The sequence below is a fragment of the Pelobates fuscus genome, chromosome 1 (genome assembly GCF_036172605.1).
Source record: "Pelobates fuscus isolate aPelFus1 chromosome 1, aPelFus1.pri, whole genome shotgun sequence".
NCBI classification, from domain to species: domain Eukaryota; kingdom Metazoa; phylum Chordata; class Amphibia; order Anura; family Pelobatidae; genus Pelobates; species Pelobates fuscus.
Window position 1 is genome coordinate 78,168,184 of NC_086317.1, and position 20,593 is coordinate 78,188,776.

At 35.2% G+C, this 20,593-nt stretch overlaps 1 protein-coding gene across 1 annotated transcript in view; it reads left to right on the forward strand.

The window, feature by feature from the left end:
• Positions 1-20,593, forward strand: part of NOS2 (nitric oxide synthase 2) — a 40,819-nt gene that overhangs the window by 2,268 nt on the left and 17,958 nt on the right. Inside the window, exons 3-16 of the mRNA XM_063444089.1 lie at positions 5,198-5,270; positions 5,705-5,824; positions 7,043-7,191; positions 7,445-7,607; positions 8,633-8,724; positions 9,603-9,744; positions 10,098-10,237; positions 12,885-13,059; positions 13,650-13,751; positions 15,486-15,680; positions 16,063-16,145; positions 17,235-17,379; positions 18,105-18,209; positions 19,591-19,640. Of these exons, the coding sequence (XP_063300159.1) occupies positions 5,198-5,270; positions 5,705-5,824; positions 7,043-7,191; positions 7,445-7,607; positions 8,633-8,724; positions 9,603-9,744; positions 10,098-10,237; positions 12,885-13,059; positions 13,650-13,751; positions 15,486-15,680; positions 16,063-16,145; positions 17,235-17,379; positions 18,105-18,209; positions 19,591-19,640 (1,734 nt within the window). The remainder of the gene's footprint in view (positions 1-5,197; positions 5,271-5,704; positions 5,825-7,042; positions 7,192-7,444; positions 7,608-8,632; positions 8,725-9,602; positions 9,745-10,097; positions 10,238-12,884; positions 13,060-13,649; positions 13,752-15,485; positions 15,681-16,062; positions 16,146-17,234; positions 17,380-18,104; positions 18,210-19,590; positions 19,641-20,593) is intronic.

The following is a 20,593-nucleotide window of genomic DNA, read 5'->3' on the forward strand; positions in this document are numbered from 1 at the left end:
ATTTTTGGAACAACATATCCTTTACCATTTCCACTGGAAGGTTATTCCATGCATCTACTATATTTTAGAGGCATGTTATGCTCTCATTTGATAGTTAACCTTCCATCTTCAAATCACACCAAGGTTATTATTAATACTTATTATTTTTCTTTTTATCGAAACATCTCGTTAAGTTAATTACCTATACTTAATGTCCAACCAACCTCCACTGATCTGGTGCTGTATTGAAGGTTGGCAACAGTTGATGAAAATTAACATTTTATAACTGGTGTCTGACTCTGATCCATTTGATATCCTCATATATTTTGTGGAATGTGCTTCTTGATACCGTTAACTGTTTCAGTGGCACCTGCTTGCCCCATCTGGCAAGGAGTCAATGAATAACTTTGGCTTCCTAGAAATTCTTTAACTGCAGTTCCCAAGACGCACATCCAGCTCTAAGGCAGGCTGTGTAGCATGTCAAATGTAGTCTAGAGATATTTAGAGTGAAAAGATCCTCACTGCTTTATTTCGACAAAGATATTGAAGTCATTTTATCCCAGCTTGCATTCAGTCCAGGTAGGATTTGATACATGCAAACGTTTTGGTATTGTTTAAATTATTTTAAAATTAGGTTTTTAAACAAATGTTAGAATTATTTTATAAAGTTCTTTCAATTAACCCTCATCTTTTGCTAAACAGGTATAGGGCTCAGAGTTTGCTTGATGGAGGTAAAATATCTACATAAGATATTATTTTTAATACTTTTTCGTTAAAATTGTTTGCTTCCTAAATTGTGTGTGTGATGCCACAGGCTTATGATGGACAACATTTAGATTATCATCTTTTGTAGCTATAAGGCATCATGAAAGCTGTAGTTCCACAACAGCTGGGATTTTACCCTTTTCCCCCCTCCCCCTCACCACAGACTATTCAATCAATGTACTTGCAGAAAAAGTTAGAAATTATATTTGCTTCTTAAATAAAATAATAAGGCATTTGTACTTAGTAAAAAATCAATATTGATCTTTGCAAATACAGTCATTGTTTCATTGCATGTCATGCCCAGCTATCATAAAGTAGAAACTCCCATGACCGTATCTAGATGCACTGTCATCCATTGAAGAGGTTGTCTGTGGTTAGGCTGTCAACAGGCAAGTTTTTCTAGCTTTTCCTGCGTTCAAAATTTTCCCTATAACCTTTCAGTGTTTTTTACTGTGCGAATTGTTGTGACTTTTCACCCTTTACTTAAGTATGAATAGAACACTTAGCATAGTTGGTTTATGCAAACCTTACAGCAAAAATAGAGACCATAAAAATTTTGGGAACAGGCAATAGCTCAGAGAAACCTCAAAAGCTTGTCAGTTGGTTAGTCCCCACTCAGATCTCAAAAATAAGAGCAGTCCAGATCTGAATTGCTGGAAAGGTCCTTCTGCACCAAAGACACAGCAGCCGCAGTCGCGTTGGCCTTCTTTTGGGCCTCATCAGCAGGGTGTAGATGATACCTCTCTAGGCACAGTTAGCACGGACATTTCAGACCTGAGTGTGGACCCTGCACTCACTGTACCAAGATGGATATTAGTTACACCTTGATACCACTAATTAGGCCCAAAGTCAGAAGTCAGAAACAATAGTCTGGGGTTTCTTTATCTCTCAGAGTGTTCATATGCTTTCAAATTAAGATTGCTCTGTGCTTTTGGCCATTCTCAGGGCTCTCATATCCCCTGCCTTACACAAAGCTTTAACTTACAGCCTGCTGTAATGGTAATGTTGTAAAAAAAAAAAAAGCACCCTGTTGCCGTTTCCTGCAATGCAATAGTTCCCGTTTTGCAATGGTTTGCCCTTTTACCTGGGCTACTACCAGACACAGGCCGTCTTTGGTGCTGGGTAAACAACATCTGGCTTCTGCAAAGTTGCCATAACCGGATGGCAATACCGTCAGTCATTCATTGGTTGAGTATTCCATGCCCCAATAATGCTGCTGAAGGTGGAAATACACCTGCAGTATCAAAGGAGCTAAAATCCTGTATGTGGAGTGTTTCATAATGTAACAGTGGACAAACAGACTCCACGACCAAAGCACTGGAGTGGTCATGGGGCTTGGAGTAACTCTTGAATTATGTGACATAAGACAAACAAAGGTATCAATGAATATATTAGCATATGTATATGTTGTGTAGTTTGGAGAAAAAAAAAACATCACACACAGACCATTTTGGTCATCTCTAAGAGATATGTGCTGTAAACTTTGTAAACATTACTAATATGAGAACACAATACAATAAACAACTACAATACAAAGTACAAACATACAAATACTAAATAAGCTATTCTAGTTTAATATATTCACTGATAGCTGAGATGATCTCGGAACGCTATGTAAAAATGTTCACCCTTCCAAGCATGTTTCTAATTTCTCTACATGTCAATATAAATTCCAAGATGCAAGTTTAGTGATTCACCATAGGTAAAAAATAGTAAAATAAAAAGACTCAGGTCCATGAAGTTCCTTCACGTCTTTGTTAGCTGCTGATCATTAGTCACAATCAGTTAAAAGAAAATGTTTGATATAGTGTAAAAATGTCATGTTTTATTTAGAGTTTCTTGAAGAATTGTCAAGGATCCTTATGCATTAAACGCATCATAAATAGTTAACTGCCTGCCATTAGTATAATTTAGGAGATGCTGAATACAGAGGGTTAATATTACTGATAAATCACTCATTTTACACTAGTAGCCTTTTATTTAATTCTAGTGCCACTTTCCCAGCTGTTGTTTGAAGTGACAGGTTTGATAATTTCCTGCCAGTACTGAACGGATTTCCAGGACATTTTAAGAAAAACAATAGTAGCTTTCCACTATGAAATGCTACAATATGACTGAGCTCTAGAAAGTGGTATCTTGAATACATTCTGTTCTTTCATGCTGCAGTCCTTCCTACAAAACATCCAATAATTCAACTCAATAATGTTTAAGGATAGGATACAGACGGTAATAGAGCTATAATCCATTAACCCCTTAAGGACACATGACAGATATATTCCGTCATGATTACCTTTTATTCCAGAAGTTGTGTCCTTAAGGGGTTAAGGATGTTAGGACATTTTATGCTGTACTAAAAATAGTGGCCATTAACACTGTTAGATGTGCATGAAACATCCTGCAGTTTTGGTGTGAGCAGGGTTAGATCCCTGCTCAATCCAGTGAGACTTAAGTATCATTTGATACCTAGGGCCCCCTCCCCGTCAGTGGCTCCAACGTGACAGATGAGCTGTATGCCACGCTCAAAGTGAGCGCTGCATATAGCCCACTAAACCCATTTAAATCAGCTGCCCAGCACTATCCCTGTGTGATTGGCATAGACATCATTCTGGAGCAGAAGCAGGAGAGGGACAGTCACAGAGCAGAGAGTGCTACAGTCACAGAGCAGAGAGTGCTACAGTCACAGAGCAGAGTGTGCCACAGAGTGCCCTGTACTGTGTGAGTTTGGATATCTGTGTGCTGATGTCAGTACTGAGTTAGGGCTAGGGTTAAAGTTAGGGTTAGGTAGGGTTGGTGTTAGGATAGGTTTAGGGTTAGTGTAGGGTTAATGCTGGCTTAGTATTAATGTAGGGTTAAGGTTAGGGATAGTGTACAGGTAAGACTAGGGTAGGCTGTTGTGTGGTTAGAGTTAGTGTAAGAATTAGGGTTAGGGGTAGGGTTGGTGTTAATTTAGGGGTAGGACTGGTATAGGATCAAGGTTAACTCCAAAAATCGATTTAAATTATCTACCCTTAACACTGAATTTTAGTGTCAAAAAGTGCAGGTTTAAAAAAAAAAAAAGTAGATGCAGCTTGGCAGACGCAGCTTCAAATTTTTGCAATTTGATTTTTAAATCTCTGCAATTCAATGTTTAATAAATAATCTTTAAAAGTGTTTGTTCTTGCATTTTATTAGTAACTATCATGTTTTGAGTACCTTTTTGGGCTCAATAGCTTTCTCTCTTTTTAAATACCAAAACTCTAAAACATTTTTATCAGATTCATTTATTTATATCAAGATGTATGTTATTGATTCTTGTGTAACATTTATTAAACAATAATATATTATCGTGACTATTGTGGTCAAGCAACAGTAGTTTTGTTGAATTCAATTTTCCATATGTTAGTCATCAAACCGAACTGTACAGGAAGGATGACATCACATGTGCATTAATACAGTGTCACATAGATTATCAATTTAGACATTTCTTCCAACACTCCCTGCTCTGCTCATACATGGGGAGCATATCAGGGTTGGGCTAACTGTGCCCCCTGCGGCTGTATCCTCGGTAAATTCCATCACCTACAGTCAGCCTTTCATATATGGATCATCAAATGTGTGCGTCATCTTCTACAGGGCTTAATAAGAGCCCCTTAGAAGATATATAAAAGAGAATCCAGTGTGATCAATGTAGTATGATACAGTCATATATATGCCAACTATAGCATTAGTAAAGAGGTCTCTTATTACATTTCATGGTGGCTATAAGTTGGAATTAATGCTTTGCTGTGTTTGGCTCACACAACTGAAGAAATTGAAGTGATGGAGGAATGTATGACTGCTCAGGATAGGTAACGGTCATACTATAATACATAATGAGGTTGGCTAGTTTGAAAACACTGTTCTTCTGGATTGCAGTCACGTTGTGTTGTGTTGTGTTTGGCATGGTGACATGAAATCATGCACTCGTTTGCTTTGAGTTTTTTCTTCTAGCATCACTGAATGAATTGAGTTTATTGCTATATGTAGAGCTATGCAGTGTTATGATTTCATTCAACAGTAAATAAAAGTGGTTCTAGGAAAAAAAAGTGGACTGTGATGCAAAGTTCTTAAATTAGAACCTTCACCAAAGAAAACCAGCTGGATGTTCCAGCTGATAAGCTCTGCTTTTAGAACTTTGATCTAGGATATCACTGCATACATAGCCCAGACAGAGCCTATAACTAGCAGCTCATTGAAAATTATTTGAACAAAAAAGGTAGTTATTGGAGAACCGTAAAAAAGTTGCAGCTTAGTAGATGTGACAAGGGTTCACCATAAAAGCTCAAATAACAGTCTTAAGTACCTCCTAAATAAAAACTATTATTTGGAAAAAAGAAAACACAAACAGACCAACGGGTGGGATTTAAATTCACATTGAGCAGTATTTTAATATGATTTATATAGCTTTAAAAATATATCTTATTTTTTTTTTCAGTTCCTGCAAACATGAAGACGCCAAAAATAATTTTAAGCAAAATGATATAATTGGATTGAAATCTGAAACAGTGGTATGTGCATCAACAAACAGATACGAATTTGTTTTTGTATTATTTATGATTTTGTGTGTGTGGTTAAATACAAGTGACAAGCTGTAATACAGACAACAACATGATGGAAAACCATTTAAAAACTTGTGATAAAACTGGGCATCTGTAAGGATCAGGATCGCTAATGATTGCCATCATTTATAGCAATTTGTAAATTGCTTGAGATGTTTTAAAGATCAAGAGGCTGATGAGAAATGGAGGGATAGATGGAAGGAATGAAGGATGGATGGACATATAGTCAGATGTTGTTCTTGGCAGACTCACTACCGGTAGACAAATAGATATACAGACAGATCAGACGAACAGACAGACCGATGTGCTGTACAATAATCAGCAATATACATATCATCATTTTTTTGATTGTTCAATATATTTTAATTCTTTTCATTGCGAAGGATGCTCCAGAAAACCTCAAACAGCTTCATAAAAATATTTCGTGTCCCAAATATTTGAAACTAAAGAACTATGAAAATGGAAAAATCTTGCAAGACACACTACACCTCAATGCCAAAAAGGTGAGCAATCATTACATTAATCCTATACCTTCCCACAGTGGCCTTGATTTCTTATTTATTGGATACACTTTTCAAATGATTTAATAGTATGAATTTAAAAAAATAATAATATTTTGATATTTGTTATTTTTTTAAATATATTATTTATTTTTTGATATTTTCATATATTGAAAACAATCACTGTAAAAGTTTGTCCAATAATATTAAATACATCGAAAAGCTTATCCAAAAAATATTAAGTCAAGGCCAATATTTGCACTTGTGCTACAAATGAATGCTAAATTAAGTTTTGTCCATAAAGCCCAGATTGGTTTCATCTTTGTTCCACTGCTGGTGTAAAGGAACACATTTCTGCATTTATGGAGACGGCCTTTAAACACCTGTCTTCTCCCTTTCTTTCACACTCTACAGTAAATGGTGTAGATCAAATTTTAAGCTGCATTCTACCAGCTGGGGGAAGGGTACCAAGGGCTCTGAGTACTACAAGCACAATGACCACACAACAGAACTTCATTGCAGGGTGCAACAGCAGTCTTAAGAATGTAGCACTGGCTATTGTACATATAAATTGACTGTATGTGTAGCTATACATTCACAATTTTTGCATTCTCGTGGTGTTTTTGGAAAGCTATATTCCCAAGAAAAGTCATTAGACTCCATACAAACAACTATATGTAAGCTACTTGACCATTGTTATTAATCTGAATTTGCCTAACCTACTGAAGGTAACAAAATAGGTATTTTTCTTCAATGCAAATATTTCATGCTTTGTTTGAAGTATTATAAAAGAAGGGATACTGTGATGCCTCTAAAACATCTTATAGTGAGATATCTAATTAAAGCATGAACAAATATATATATAAAAAAATCTGTAGCCCTGTATAAAATAATATAATATGTATACAAAATTGCTGTTGTATGCTTAATGTATTTACTAGCTCGGTGTCTGCCAAAGAAATGTTATGCTGTTTTTTTTGTATTTAAAGTAACTCGCTTGTCCATAGAGCAATGTAACCATTTCTGGGGCAGGTAAATTGAAATTTATTACCAAAATATTTTAGTACATTCAACAAAACATCCTGACATGCTTTTCTTTCTTGTCCTTTAAAAGTAAAGTTTATTTTAGGCAACGGGTTTCAGTTAAATACAGTAAATGCGTATCTGCATTTAAAAAAAAAAAAAAAAAAAATTCAAAATGTGAATGACTTTACTTTTCAGGACCTCAGCTGCCAATCCAAAGTTTGTCACGGATCAATCATGAACCCTAAGAATTATTTAAGGGGTCCCAGGGAGGAGAGGGTACCTGCTGATGTTGTATTACCTCAAGCGATTGAATTCATTAACCAATATTACAATTCATTCAAAGAGTAAGTCACTCACTGATTCTTTAAATGTATACTTTGTTGCTTGTCACGTAGGCATGTCTGTATTTATGTAGAGCAGTAGGGACATAATGTTTGTGTTTTACAGGAGGCACAGTTTATGTATTCAAATACCAACTGTCTTGAAATGTTGAATTTCAAGTATTGGCGACTTAAGCCAAATCCTCTGACAAGACACATGTTAACACGGTCTGTTGTGTTACTATTGTTGGCTTTTCTAAATTACACATCTTTTCAGTCTACAAATAGAAAACCACCTCAATAGGCTAGAGATTGTTGTCAAAGAAATCGATAGGACCGGAACGTACCAACTAACGTACGATGAGCTTGTTTTTGCTGCAAAACAAGCATGGCGAAACGCTCCCAGGTGTATCGGAAGGATTCAATGGTCTAATTTACAGGTATGAATACAAATTCACACTTTTGTGAACATTTTAATTTTTTTATGTAGGTACATTGTATTTAATATCAACAAAGATGCATAAGTTTGTACGTTAAAAAAACAATGTAGTGTCAGGAATACAAACGTGTATTCCAGACACTACAGTGTTAAAAGCATATTTTAGGTGGCTGGCCCCCCTGTGCCCCGTACAAAAGTGTTAAAACTCACCTTTATTCCAGCACTGCGCAGGTCTGCTGCAGCTGGCTCCACCTCCCACTCTGCTTCCTTGGCTGCGATCCTCAAAATTGACAATGTCAGCCAATCCGATGCTTTACTATAGGAAAGCATTGGGAGGCTATTGCGCATGTGCAGCAAAACGCTGTGCTGCGCCAATCAGCACCTCCTTACAGAGATGCATTGAATCAATGCATTTCTATGAGAAACATTCAGCGCGTCCATGCAGAGTGTAGAGTCGCTGAAAGTCAGTGCTGCACATTGTGCAGTTCTGACCCAGGAAGCACGTCTAGTGGCCGTCTGAGTGATTACCACTAGAAGTGTTCCTAGGCAATAATGTAAAAACTGCATTTTCTCTGAAAAACTACAGACTACAGACACCAGAACTATACTACATTAAGCTGTAGTTGTTCGGGTGACTACAGTGTCCCTTGAAGAACATGTCATTTTAGATCAATTCACTAAACAGTCAATTGTGGTATTTTGTTTCCTACTGAGTTATTGCAGCAAACATTTCGAAGTCATTTGTTTATTCACCACAGTGCTGTTTGTTTGCGAATTCCATATTGCATAAGGCTGCTCTAATATTGTTCATTAGAATTCTATCAATCTTTCATTTTATATTTGTATTTAATAACCAGAATAGAGCTTCAACCAATCTCTGATATAGGAATTACTTTTATGACCTCAAGTTTAGAAGTCAGTTAAAATATTAATTCAATTTGCTGTTTAGTGGGAAAAAAACCTTAGGTATCAAGAAAATCTAAAAAAAAAACTACATATGTAATCATTTATTTATTTTTGTTCAAGGTATTTGATGCACGCAACTGCAAGACAGCCAAAGAAATGTTTGATCTTATTTGTCGACACATTAAATATGCCACGAATGGTGGGAATATCAGGTGAGCTGTTGCTATGATTCATGCATGCAGATCACAAGGTAGCAATATGACAGCTGGATTCTATTATATGTGATAAACTTAAAGGAATACTCTAAGCACCAAAACAACTTTAGCTTAATAAAGCAGTTTTGGTGTATAGACCATGCCCCCAAAGTTTCACTGCTCAGTTATCTGCCATTTATGATTTAAATCATTTTTGTTTCTATTTATAGCTATAGCCACACCTTCCTCAGGCTTTAAATCACACAGGCTCCATGAAAAAAATAAAACTGTTTAATCTTCAATTGGATCTTACAGCACAGTGTGTTTACGTTAGAATTTCATTGTTATTTGAACTGTACTCACACACAGGAGACTATAGCAGGCTATTAACGGAGTAGGAGATAAGAAAATGATAAATTAAGCACACTGTGCTATAAGGGAACTTAAGAAATATAGACTCTTTTTTTCAGGAAGTGTGTAGAGAGACTATGAGTCAGCTAAATTAACAAAGTGATTCAATACCTAAATGACAGATAATTGAGAAGAAGGATTGCATGGGATTTATAGTAACTCCATAGCAGTTTTTTTTATTGACATCTATGGGAGTATTTCTTTTCGATTACCTATTTAACAGAATCTAGCCTTGAATGTGAAATTTACTACAGAAAGTTTAAAATCTCAACATGAAAAGTGATTTGCCAGGTCTGTAATTTTATTAAATTTTTTTTACATAGCGTGCTGTCACGGTTTAATAGCAAACTCACAAATTATACAGTAGAATACTAAACAATTTAATGAGCTTGAAATTTTAATTTTGAAGACTATATCTTTTCTTATGCATGTGCATATAAAAAACAACAACTAACCAAATAAACTATTAATTGTTTTGTTCTAAGGTCTGCAATTACAGTATTTCCCCAGAGGACTGATGGGAAGCACGATTTTCGCATGTGGAACAGCCAGCTGATTCGTTACGCAGGCTTTGAAATGGAAGATGGCTCTGTCCTTGGTGATCCAGCCAGCACAGACTTTACGGAGGTATGCAAAATTATTTTGTTACCAAAAGACACAAAGGTGGTTACGAAGATTCTGATTTTATCTCTGCTATTCAAATCTTCATTGATATAGTCATATCAGTATTATTTTGTATAAAAAGCATGACAAATTCCATAGATTTTTATGTTTCATTCATTGAAATACCTAGAAGTTTATTCACTAAATTGTGAATTGTGGTGTATCGAAAATGGAATTGCAAAATTTAGGCCAAAATAGATAGTTTGGAAAAATTCTCAACTATTGTGAAAGTTTAGATATTTTAGCTAGAATGTTGAACCCATACCGAGGTCATAAATAGATTGTTCCTTAACTATATACAAATATATCTGTTTCAGTTATGTATTCATCTTGGATGGAAGCCAAAATATGAACGGTTTGAAATCCTTCCATTGGTGCTCCAGGCAGATGGTCAGGATCCTGAAATGTTTGAGATACCATCAGAACTCATCCTTGAAGTTGTAATGGAACATCCAAGGTAAGTTGTCTTACAAGCATCCAAACGTTCCTTATGATCTATAGCAATTTTAAAAATATTCCTATTTTCTACCAGCTTGTGCACCTATCAAATGCAACACGATGGGCTCTGTCAATTGAAAATATTTCAGGATTTAAGGATCTAACTTTCAGGATTTACAGATCTATTTACTAATCTCTGCATATTGTCCACATTAACTAAATTTGGTGAAAAGGCTCGAATTCCAACTGGATTGGCAATTCTAATATTTACTAAAATCAATTCTGGTTTGAATTTGGTCAGCTTGACCGAATCTGTTCCATTCGGCCTAATGCATTCTGTGTCATCTTTAAAATCAGTGTTTTTTACATCTGAATCCTGTATTGGATTTAGACATTTACAAAGCACTAATTTAAAAAAAAAAAAAAAATCTGGACTGAATGCATCTGGTAAGATGCACATTCGCAAACTAATTTACTTGCTAGGATAATTGTCAGGACTATTTGCTACAGGTTTTGATCCTTTTGTTCTGGTTTGTTCCGTGCGTTATTTTGACTTTAAGCTTTAGATCTACTACCAATGAAAAACTGCATTTTGTGTATAGATACTAAACAGTTATTTGTATATATGGAAAGGCATAGCTTGTAGTTGTAGGTGGGGATATTCCGGCCTAAAAAATACACAGGCTACCCCTTCCTCTGGGCTCAGACTGTCTGTTTCAGCCCACCCACCACTCCCTTTATCAAGCCATTTAAATTGGTGGTCCCTCTTTTTACAGGCCTTCCCGAACATCGGTTTCGGCACACTACAACTGACAACATAACTCGGCTTATTGTCCCCAACTACAGATATATATTTTTTACATTTTTTAGTTGCATTCTCGTCAGGCAAAGCATCCTGTCAAGACGGGTTAGCAAAGACATCCTTCATATCAAGACAGAACTCAAGATAGAATTCAAGATGGAACAAATCTAAGATTTGTAGGACTTTAACTGCCCTTTAACATGTGGGAGCAATACCTAAAACTGATGATCTTACCACCCGAGCACAAGTGGGTTGGTACTCTTTCTGAGTTTAAGAAATCAGGAATTCCTCTTCTCAGAACAGAAAGTGATAGTTCAAACCCTTCTATCAGCTGGCATGTTGAAATAAACATGCATCCTCTTTTATAAGAACATCTGACCTCTTCCATTTTACTTGCACAAGCACCTGACTGTCAAAGTTAATATTTTAAGCAAATCATTAAGTTTATGCATTGGTGACATCAGCACAGACTTATGCACCAAAGTATACACTATGGCAAGAGTAGGAAACCTTTGGCAGTCCAGATTTTGTGGACTACATCTGCTATAATACTCTTACTGACATTATGCTGGCAAATAATCATAAGAGATGTAATCCAAAACATCTAGAGTGTCAAACGTTGCCTATCTCTGAGATTTGGGAATTGCTAGTGCAGTGAGATATATGCACTGCTATGCATTCCAATGCATTCTACATTTCATGTGTGCATGACCTTATTGTACTGGGTCTGAGATGTAGACATTGTGGTGTGTGTACCAGTTTGTAGGCATTCCATTGCACAAAACAGAAAAAAACAATAGTTAATAAGCAAATAACCCTGTTAATTGCACTTTTAACTGTTATTTTGGTATGCCACTATCAAAAGTAGTCTCTGTAAATAATAAATCAGAATGAAGCTGGCATCATGATAGCCCCTCTTAAATTATGCAACCATGTTCAGAACAATAGATATCTCTGATTAAAGTGTGTCACGATTCTTCAAGTAGGTAATAATTATGGTCATCACTTTTTTAATAAATTCAACAAAATTATGACTGTATATGGTCATTATTTTAGACCCAGTTGTTAGTTGAATAAAACTCCTGTAAACCTTCACAAACTGTTTAACAATTATGGGAGCTGTAGTTTGTTGACAGCTGAAGTACACTGGGGAAAACCTATATGCTAAAAATATTGCTCAGTTGTTAAAATAACCAGAATTCAATAGGTACTAATACATTTCTTGATCTCTCAGATTAAGTTTTAGAAAGTATACTTAAAGGGACACTGTAGTCACCAGAATGACTACAGCTTACTGTAATTGTAACAAGATGCAGTGTGGATAGGCAAAATATATATACAGTATCAGTAGAGGTGCTTCCTGGGGCAGTGCTACAAAGTGTGTAGCACTGACATTCAGTGTCTCCTCCCTCTGCATGGAGACACTGAAGTTTTCTCATAGAGATGCATTGATTTAATGGGGAGATTGGCCAGGGCTGTATTTGGCTTTTGCTGGCTCTGCCCCTGATCTTCCTACTTGACAGTCTCAGCCAATCCTATAGGAAAGCATTAAGATTGGCTCAGACAATCACTTCTGATCATGTCAGTTAAGCAAGCAGATAAGGGGCAGAGCCAGCAGCAGTAGACTTGACTAAAAATAAGACTTTGCATTATTTATGGGCGCACGGGGGAAGGGGGCTGGAGGGCTAGATGGTTGTATTAACACTATATGGTCAGGAATACATGTTTGTGTTCCTGACCCTAAAGTGTTTTTTTACCTCTTGTTTGGATATCTCAAGTAGTTAGTAGATTATGTTGTCATTAATCATATTGTACTTTAAAAAAATATATTTTATTTTTGTTGCTTGTTATTTTTATCTTAAAGATATGACTGGTTCAAAGAACTCAATTTGAAGTGGTACACATTGCCCGCAGTAGCGAACATGCTTCTTGAAGTTGGGGGTGTTGAATTTCCTGCATGTCCTTTCAATGGCTGGTACATGGGGACAGAAATTGGTGTTCGGGATTTTTGTGATATTTCTCGTTATAATGTGCTCCAGGTAATTTAATTTCAATATAATAGAATATATACTTTTTTTTTTTACTATTTTGGTTCCGGAATAGGTTTCATGCACTGTTTCAATATATTTTACCACATTTTTAGATAATTTTTGAAACTTTTTGGAACTGCCTACGTGTACACTAGAACATACTGACTTATAGTGAACTTGAACGCATGCCATTTAGAGATGTAAATATAACATTTTGGGCTATAGTTAGCAAAAACGTGAAAATAGATTTCCAAAAATATGTGAATATGGAAAGAAATATAGTATAGTTATCTATGAAACATATGTGTTTTGTTTAGTCAGGTTAAAACTCAGTATTGCCAATAATATTTAATCAATCTCTCTCTGTAGTTTAGGCTAGAAAAGTGGAATTCAAAATAGTCCGGCTATTTTTCCTGCTAGTTATTTTAATCTAAAATGTGTAATTTACTCGCTCACAAATCCAGATTAATTAATAGCCCCTTTGTATTGATGTAGAGCTTACTCAAGAATGTGTTCTAATGAAACTGCAATCAACTGATGGCATACAAAGTAAAATTATTAGATAAATATTAACCGACATATGTTTTATCTCTTTGCAGGATGTAGGAAAAAGAATGGGTCTAGACACAAGCAAAATTACATCTTTGTGGAAAGACTTAGCTGTGGTTGAGATCAATGTTGCGGTACTCTATAGCTTTCAAGTAAGTTCCACTTATACATTGTGTAATATCAAGTCAGCTAAAGTGTTAGAGACTGTGAATGTAAGAGCAAGCTTTAGATAATGATGTATTATTTTACTGAGCAGTAAGGATTGAGAACTGAATATTGGGCCCTCTGACATTGTAGACATTTAAACCTGCCTAGCTACAGCAGTACATATCAACAAGGCACTAGAGATGTCGCGAACATAAAATTTTCTGTTCGCGAATGGCGAACGCGAATTTCCGCAAATGTTCGCGAACGGGCGAACCAGGCGAACCGCCGTAGACTTCAATAGGCAGGCAAATTTTAAAACCCACAGGGACTCTTTCTGGCCACAATAGTGATGGAAAAGTTGTTTCAATGAGACTAACACCTGGACTGTGGCATGCCGGAGGGGGATCCATGGCAAAACTCCCATGGAAAATTCCATAGTTGATGCAGAGTCTGGTTTTAATCCATAAAGGGCATAAATCACCTAACATTCCTAAATTGTTTAGAATAACGTGCTTTAAAACGCACACGTGTGAAGGAAACTGACTGCTATTATTTCACAGTCAAATTTCTATTTTTTTTTTTAATGTACACTACTGTTACACCAGATATGAGTTGCACTGGTGTGACACTGTGCCCTGGCAGGCCCTGAAACGCACACGTGTGAAGGAAACTGACTGCTATTATATTACAGTCAAAAAAGTTTTGTTTTTTTTTTTTAAATGCAAGCTATTGTGACACCAGATATGAGTGGTGGCACTGGGCAAGTGGTCACAGTATACGCTGTGAGCCTGACACACACGCTGGCAGGCAGGCAACTGCAATTAGATTACACGAAAAAAAAAAAAGCAGACATGTTCTAGCCCTAAAAAGTGTGGAATCAATTTTCTAATTGTAAAGGACATAGATTTTTCCTTTTTTCTGTGTGCTTTTATTGATATCATATATAATGGATTATTTTACACGTGTAATATGGCTACCAAAAAGAAATATTATCATTAACATCTATTAAATATTCCAGGAGAAATCTACAACTTTCTTTAAACAGTGTTTTACCCATAAAAATACCTACACCTTGATGGAGCCCGATGTGTTGAGATTTGATGTAGCAGCAAAGTTGCACCAAACTACTATTTAGTAAATGCCTTAATAAAAAAAAAAAAAAAAAAAACGTTCCCGAACAGAGAGAAATCATTCCATAGAAAATAATAGAATCTGCTACCCTATATCCTGTGTACTAAATGATGCCATGTTTTCACAGGTATAGCTCCAGTGCAAATTAAGTTATAAAGTTTAATTCGAAAGAAGTTGTGTTTTGACAGACTCCAGAATAAAACCCAAGAGCTGGTCCTAACTGATTTCCCTACCCCATAATAAATTAATAATCCAAACACGTATAGCACCATTAACACCATAAACAGCTGTAGTGGTTATTGTGATTAGAGTATTATTTTATTGTGGCTTCATCTGCTATAGGTCACATGAGTTGTGGTAATAGGGGGTTTATAGAAAACTATTTGGAAAAAGTAAGCAGATGCATAAGGTGTTTTAACATTATTTATTTATTGAAAATAATGTCATTTATTTATCCTGTACATTATCTTGAGATCCAGTAAGGGTCTGTTTGAAATATGGACGTTACCTATTTGATATGTAACTCTTAATATGTGTTTTTGAGAATCAGCATAACACATAGCTGTGATTGAAAGTTCATTTTATCTGACTGGTTTATTATCTTGCAGAAACAGAATGTAACTATTACGGATCATCACTCTGCCGCAGAGTCCTTCATTAAACACATGGAAAATGAACACAGGCTGCGGGGAGGTTGCCCGGCTGATTGGGTTTGGCTGGTTCCACCAATGTCAGGAAGCGTCACTACAGTTTTCCACCAGGAAATGCTCAATTACATCCTCAGCCCTTTTTACTACTATCAGGTATCACCATTTGTTAGATACTAAAACCAAGAAATAATAGATACTTTGAATTATATCACAAATGGAATTATTTCATTGTTTAATACGATACATGGAAAACTTCTCATTTTGTTATTTTCCCAACATTCCAAGGTTGAGGTGTATTGTATATTTTATAGTTCTGTCAGGACACATTTCCAAATTTTATCCAACTGGATACCCTTTGTACATTTGATTGGATTCTGCACTCACCTATATAATCTAAGCAAGGCACACATTCACTGGTATAATTTAGGTACCACTTGCTTGTTGTGTTCTATCATTCTTGTATGTATTTTATAAGCCTATCTAATTATTTGTTTGTTGTTTTCAATTTATATTTATGCGACACTTTTTCTTTTAGATTGACCCCTGGAAGACTCATGTGTGGCACAATGAGAGCCTTAAGCCAAAAAAGAAGACATTTAAGTTCAGTACTGTTGCAAAGTAAGAACATACAGCTTTTGTATTTGTTTTTAGTGAAAACAACTTAAAGGAACACATCAGGGTATAGACAACCAGCAGTTTTAGGATATAAAGAAATAAATACCATAGCAACTACATGTGAATTAATTGCTGCATAGCTACAATTTAATCATTATTTAATAAGATACTCCAGGTTGGAGATGTATAACAGACATTCTCCAGCTCAGATATAATCACAACTTATTTATATGTTATATGTATAATATGCGTATATATATATACACACACACACACACACACACACACACACACTATTTTCATATGTCTAAATATAAGTAGTAATGATGGTTATTCCAGAACAATCAGCTTTAAAAAAACAACAAAATTTTTGTCCACTTTTAAAGGAACACTCTAGCATTAGGAATAGATATCTGTATTCCTAACACTACAGCCCTGACAGCCCTTAGAAATTAGGCACCCTCCAGGTAAAATAAAAATAAGAAATAAATATATTACTCACCATTCCTTCAGCTCCCCGGGTTGAGTCATCCTGGAGGCAAAAAGCCAATCTAATGCTTCTCATAGAGTAGCATTAAAGAACATAGGCACATGTGAGCCGCTTGCCGCTATGCACCTAGAATATTGTATCTAATGATTCTCTATGGCCGACCATAACGGCACTTTGCATGTGTGCATGATGTCATGGTATGTTATGGTATGAGAGCCAGGAAGTAAGATTCCAGGCTCTCATACCCAGATGGCTTGGAGGTGTGACTTGAAGCCGTGCTTCCAAATCTTCTATTTAGTGAAATAAAGTGTTTTGCTGTGTTGAATGGTTGTGGGAAGGGAGGGGGAGAAGACTGCAGACACTATAACAATAAGATGCAGTTTTTAAAGTGCGTACAGTACTGTATTTCTTTAACAGTAGAATCTGTCAACGTTCTACAGTTAGACATATGTTCTGTCTCCTTTATTTTGTTTGCTTTATAGGTATCTCTTGTTAAACTGTGCTATAACAAATTACAAAGTAGCTATTCTGATCTTATTTGTTGGAACGCTACATATGCTATCAGTTTTTGGCATGTTTAACCAAAACTTTCACCATTGTAGATCTCTTCTTTTTGCATCCATTCTACTGAGGAAATCAATGGCTTCCAGAACCAAGGCAACTATCATCTATGCAACAGAAACTGGAAAATCCGAAACATTTGCCAAAAAACTGCACACTTTATTTAGCTATGCTTTCAATTCCAAGGTAAACATCTGTCTTAAAGGATCACTCAAAAGTTAGGAATACATATCCTAACTATTTAGATTATTGGGTGAGCACGTCTTGCCAAAGTTGTTGCTCCTTTCCTGGCAGAGATGATCATTGCAGATGATCTCAGCCAATCCAACGCTTCCCCAAATATAAAAATGGATTGTTTGCTATAATTTGCAATGGTTATACACTTGCCTTCATTTATCAAGTAAAAACAAGTTAAGAAATTAAAGCAAAGCTAGATTTCAATAGTTATTACTGTTTCACGTTTTCAAATTTGGAGTAAGAACAAATAAAGAAAATAAAAAAATGTATACAACTCTTCTTTATTTAACACCAAAATACAAACAATAAGGAGGTCCCCTACTTTGCCTAATCTAGTACCAATGCCCTAGTTCCATACTGGTAGTGAACATGCTACTATGAATGACAGTGCTTTGGAAATTATACTAATTCAGAACAATCTCTTCTCATAACGTGCTAATTCTGAATATCTTTCCTTATATCTGGCACTCATTGGATTCATGTTCTAGAAAAATTATTTATTTTAATAGCGATTTCCAATATTTTGAATTTGACACAAGGCAACCTGTAGGTCCACACTCAAATGGCTAATTTTAAATATTTACAAACTTATGTACATAATGCTGAACTTGCTCCTGATTAAAATTTGTCTCCCGCTGTCGCTGTCTCTTATGATTGTGAGTTTTATATTTTAGGTCCTGTGCATGGATGAATATAACATCAGTAACCTTGAAAAAGAAACACTTTTAGTGATTGTGACAAGCACTTTCGGAAATGGGGATTGTCCGGGCAATGGGGAGGTAGGATGCGCTGAGATTTTTTGTTGGTGTTTTTTTTCTGTTGTCTGTTGATTATTAACAAGGCAAAGCATGTCTGATTGTTTGAGGAATGCTAAGAGACTAGATAATGTATGATTGCAAAATACAAAGAACAAATGTCCTTTATTTCTGAAACGCAATTATTATGTAACAATACCATATTTTAAGTTATAATTTATTTTCCATATGATAATTGAAAAAAAAAATGGAGGTTATGTATTCCGTTTATACAGACTAAACAAACCGAAGTCTGTATTCCCCAGAGCATTATCACATTCCCCAACCTCTATATGGATATCTGCCTCTGAGGATTGTGGGAGAAGGAGTCAAGTATCATTTAAAAGACTGCACATTGATCAACAAGCTTTATTAACAAGCATTATACTGACACTGTCAATATATTTAACATCTCAGAGTTCAATAAAGCAAAAAAATATTTGGAAAATAAATTTACTCAAGTGCCTCTTTCACCTTGGTTTATCAAGAAGAGGAGAATGTGGTCAATGAGATTACAGTTTAAAATCATACATATGATAATTGAAATCCTACAATTCTAACAATGTATCATTATATATGTTTCCATTTCATAGGATTTGTATATATAAATTTGTAATTAAACTTTTATTCCAGTTCCCAGCTGGAATTATCATCAGAACAATGAGACATTTTACACAGATATAATACACTTAATTATAGAAAACTAAAAGACTTACCACCCAGTTGTGCAAATCACATCTCCATATCCATGTCCCCTATGGAAGTGTGCAGTAAATATATTAATTACCAAAGGTAATGCCACAGCGTTGCACAAGAGAAAACTGACTGCAGTGTAAAACCCCCTCACATGCCCATGCGTATCCCTAATCACACCCCCTATTTGGAAGCCATATTGTTTGCCCTGGAAATATATATTGCACATGCCGCACTGCTGTGAACCTAGGTACATTTATCAAGTTATAAACCATTCTGTTATTGTGTATAACTAAATACATGCAATAAATTGTTAAGTGCATGTACTATTGCTAAAATAAGGTTCTTGACTTATTTATTACACTGATGATTACAAAGTGCATGAAATATGAAGAGGATAAATAATTATACATATTCATCACCCCTCATATGTGTACTAGTGTTAAAAACTGTACATTAAAATGCTGCTAGTTTAATCATAAATAAAAATAGACATAACGTAGTTTTAAACTCCGATTATGAATCAACATTGTTGTGACTTAAATTCCCATTTCATGCTGAAGTGTTAAGTGCAAAGATACCTACAGAAAAAACTATGAACCCAAAGTAATTTAAAAATATATATTTACACACACACACACATACATTCATTTTATAATTTTCTATCTTCCAGACATTTAAGAAGTCGATCTCTGCCATGAGCAAATTGAAAAATAAATTAAGGTAGGAATTCGTAACACCAAAGGAACGTGTTTATGTTAGCAAAATTATGCTAACATTAAATAATTATTATAGGGAACTTATTTTTTTTATTGAAATAGCCTTGATGTTTCAGCATTTCATGTTCTATACTTTTATTTTTGTCCTGATATTACGTTATGTTACTGTGAAATATCTTAGAAGCTACTTCAATATTGTTCTGCAAACCCTTACTTAGATACATACAAACAGTGCTGAACCAGCCATAATCAATTCTATAGAGTCTTTAATATAAATATTATTTTGAACTGAACTGATACCTTACTTTGCAAAAAGGTGAATCAATGATTCTAAAAACTGTACACCAACTACCTGATGTAAGCTCTACATTGTCTAGCCACTTATCATTCAATGGTAGGATTTAAAAGCAATACAAAACATGCTATATTTGAAAAATTTATGTTTTTTTTTTTTTTTTTTGGTAGGAAAAATAAATAAATAAATGAACAAGTAATTACTTATTTTGATTATTATTACTATAGTCGTTAGGTATGGGACAGTAAGCCAAGATTCTTCACACCTGTCTTCAGGATATATCAACAAGCCAGAATGTCCCTGTTCTAGTACAGTCACATTACTTGACAATTATAATAATAATAATAAATAATTTAACAAAAAGTAGTATGTAATTTAGTACAGACATTTATAAATCTTAACTTTAGCGTACAGGTATGAAGACCATTACAATAGATTAAGGCCATATACGTTCCTCCATTTCATAATGATTTCCAAGGAACTTGAAAATGTTTGTTCTTATTAGAAAGGACAGGGTTGAGCATTTGACCTACATGTTCACCTGTACAACCTGAATGGCAGGGACGCATACCATAAATGCTAGTTTGCTGCGTCAATGAAGGAATGAAACCATTACAAATGACACAAATTGCCCCTTGAAAGAATAACTATCTTTTCTTAGA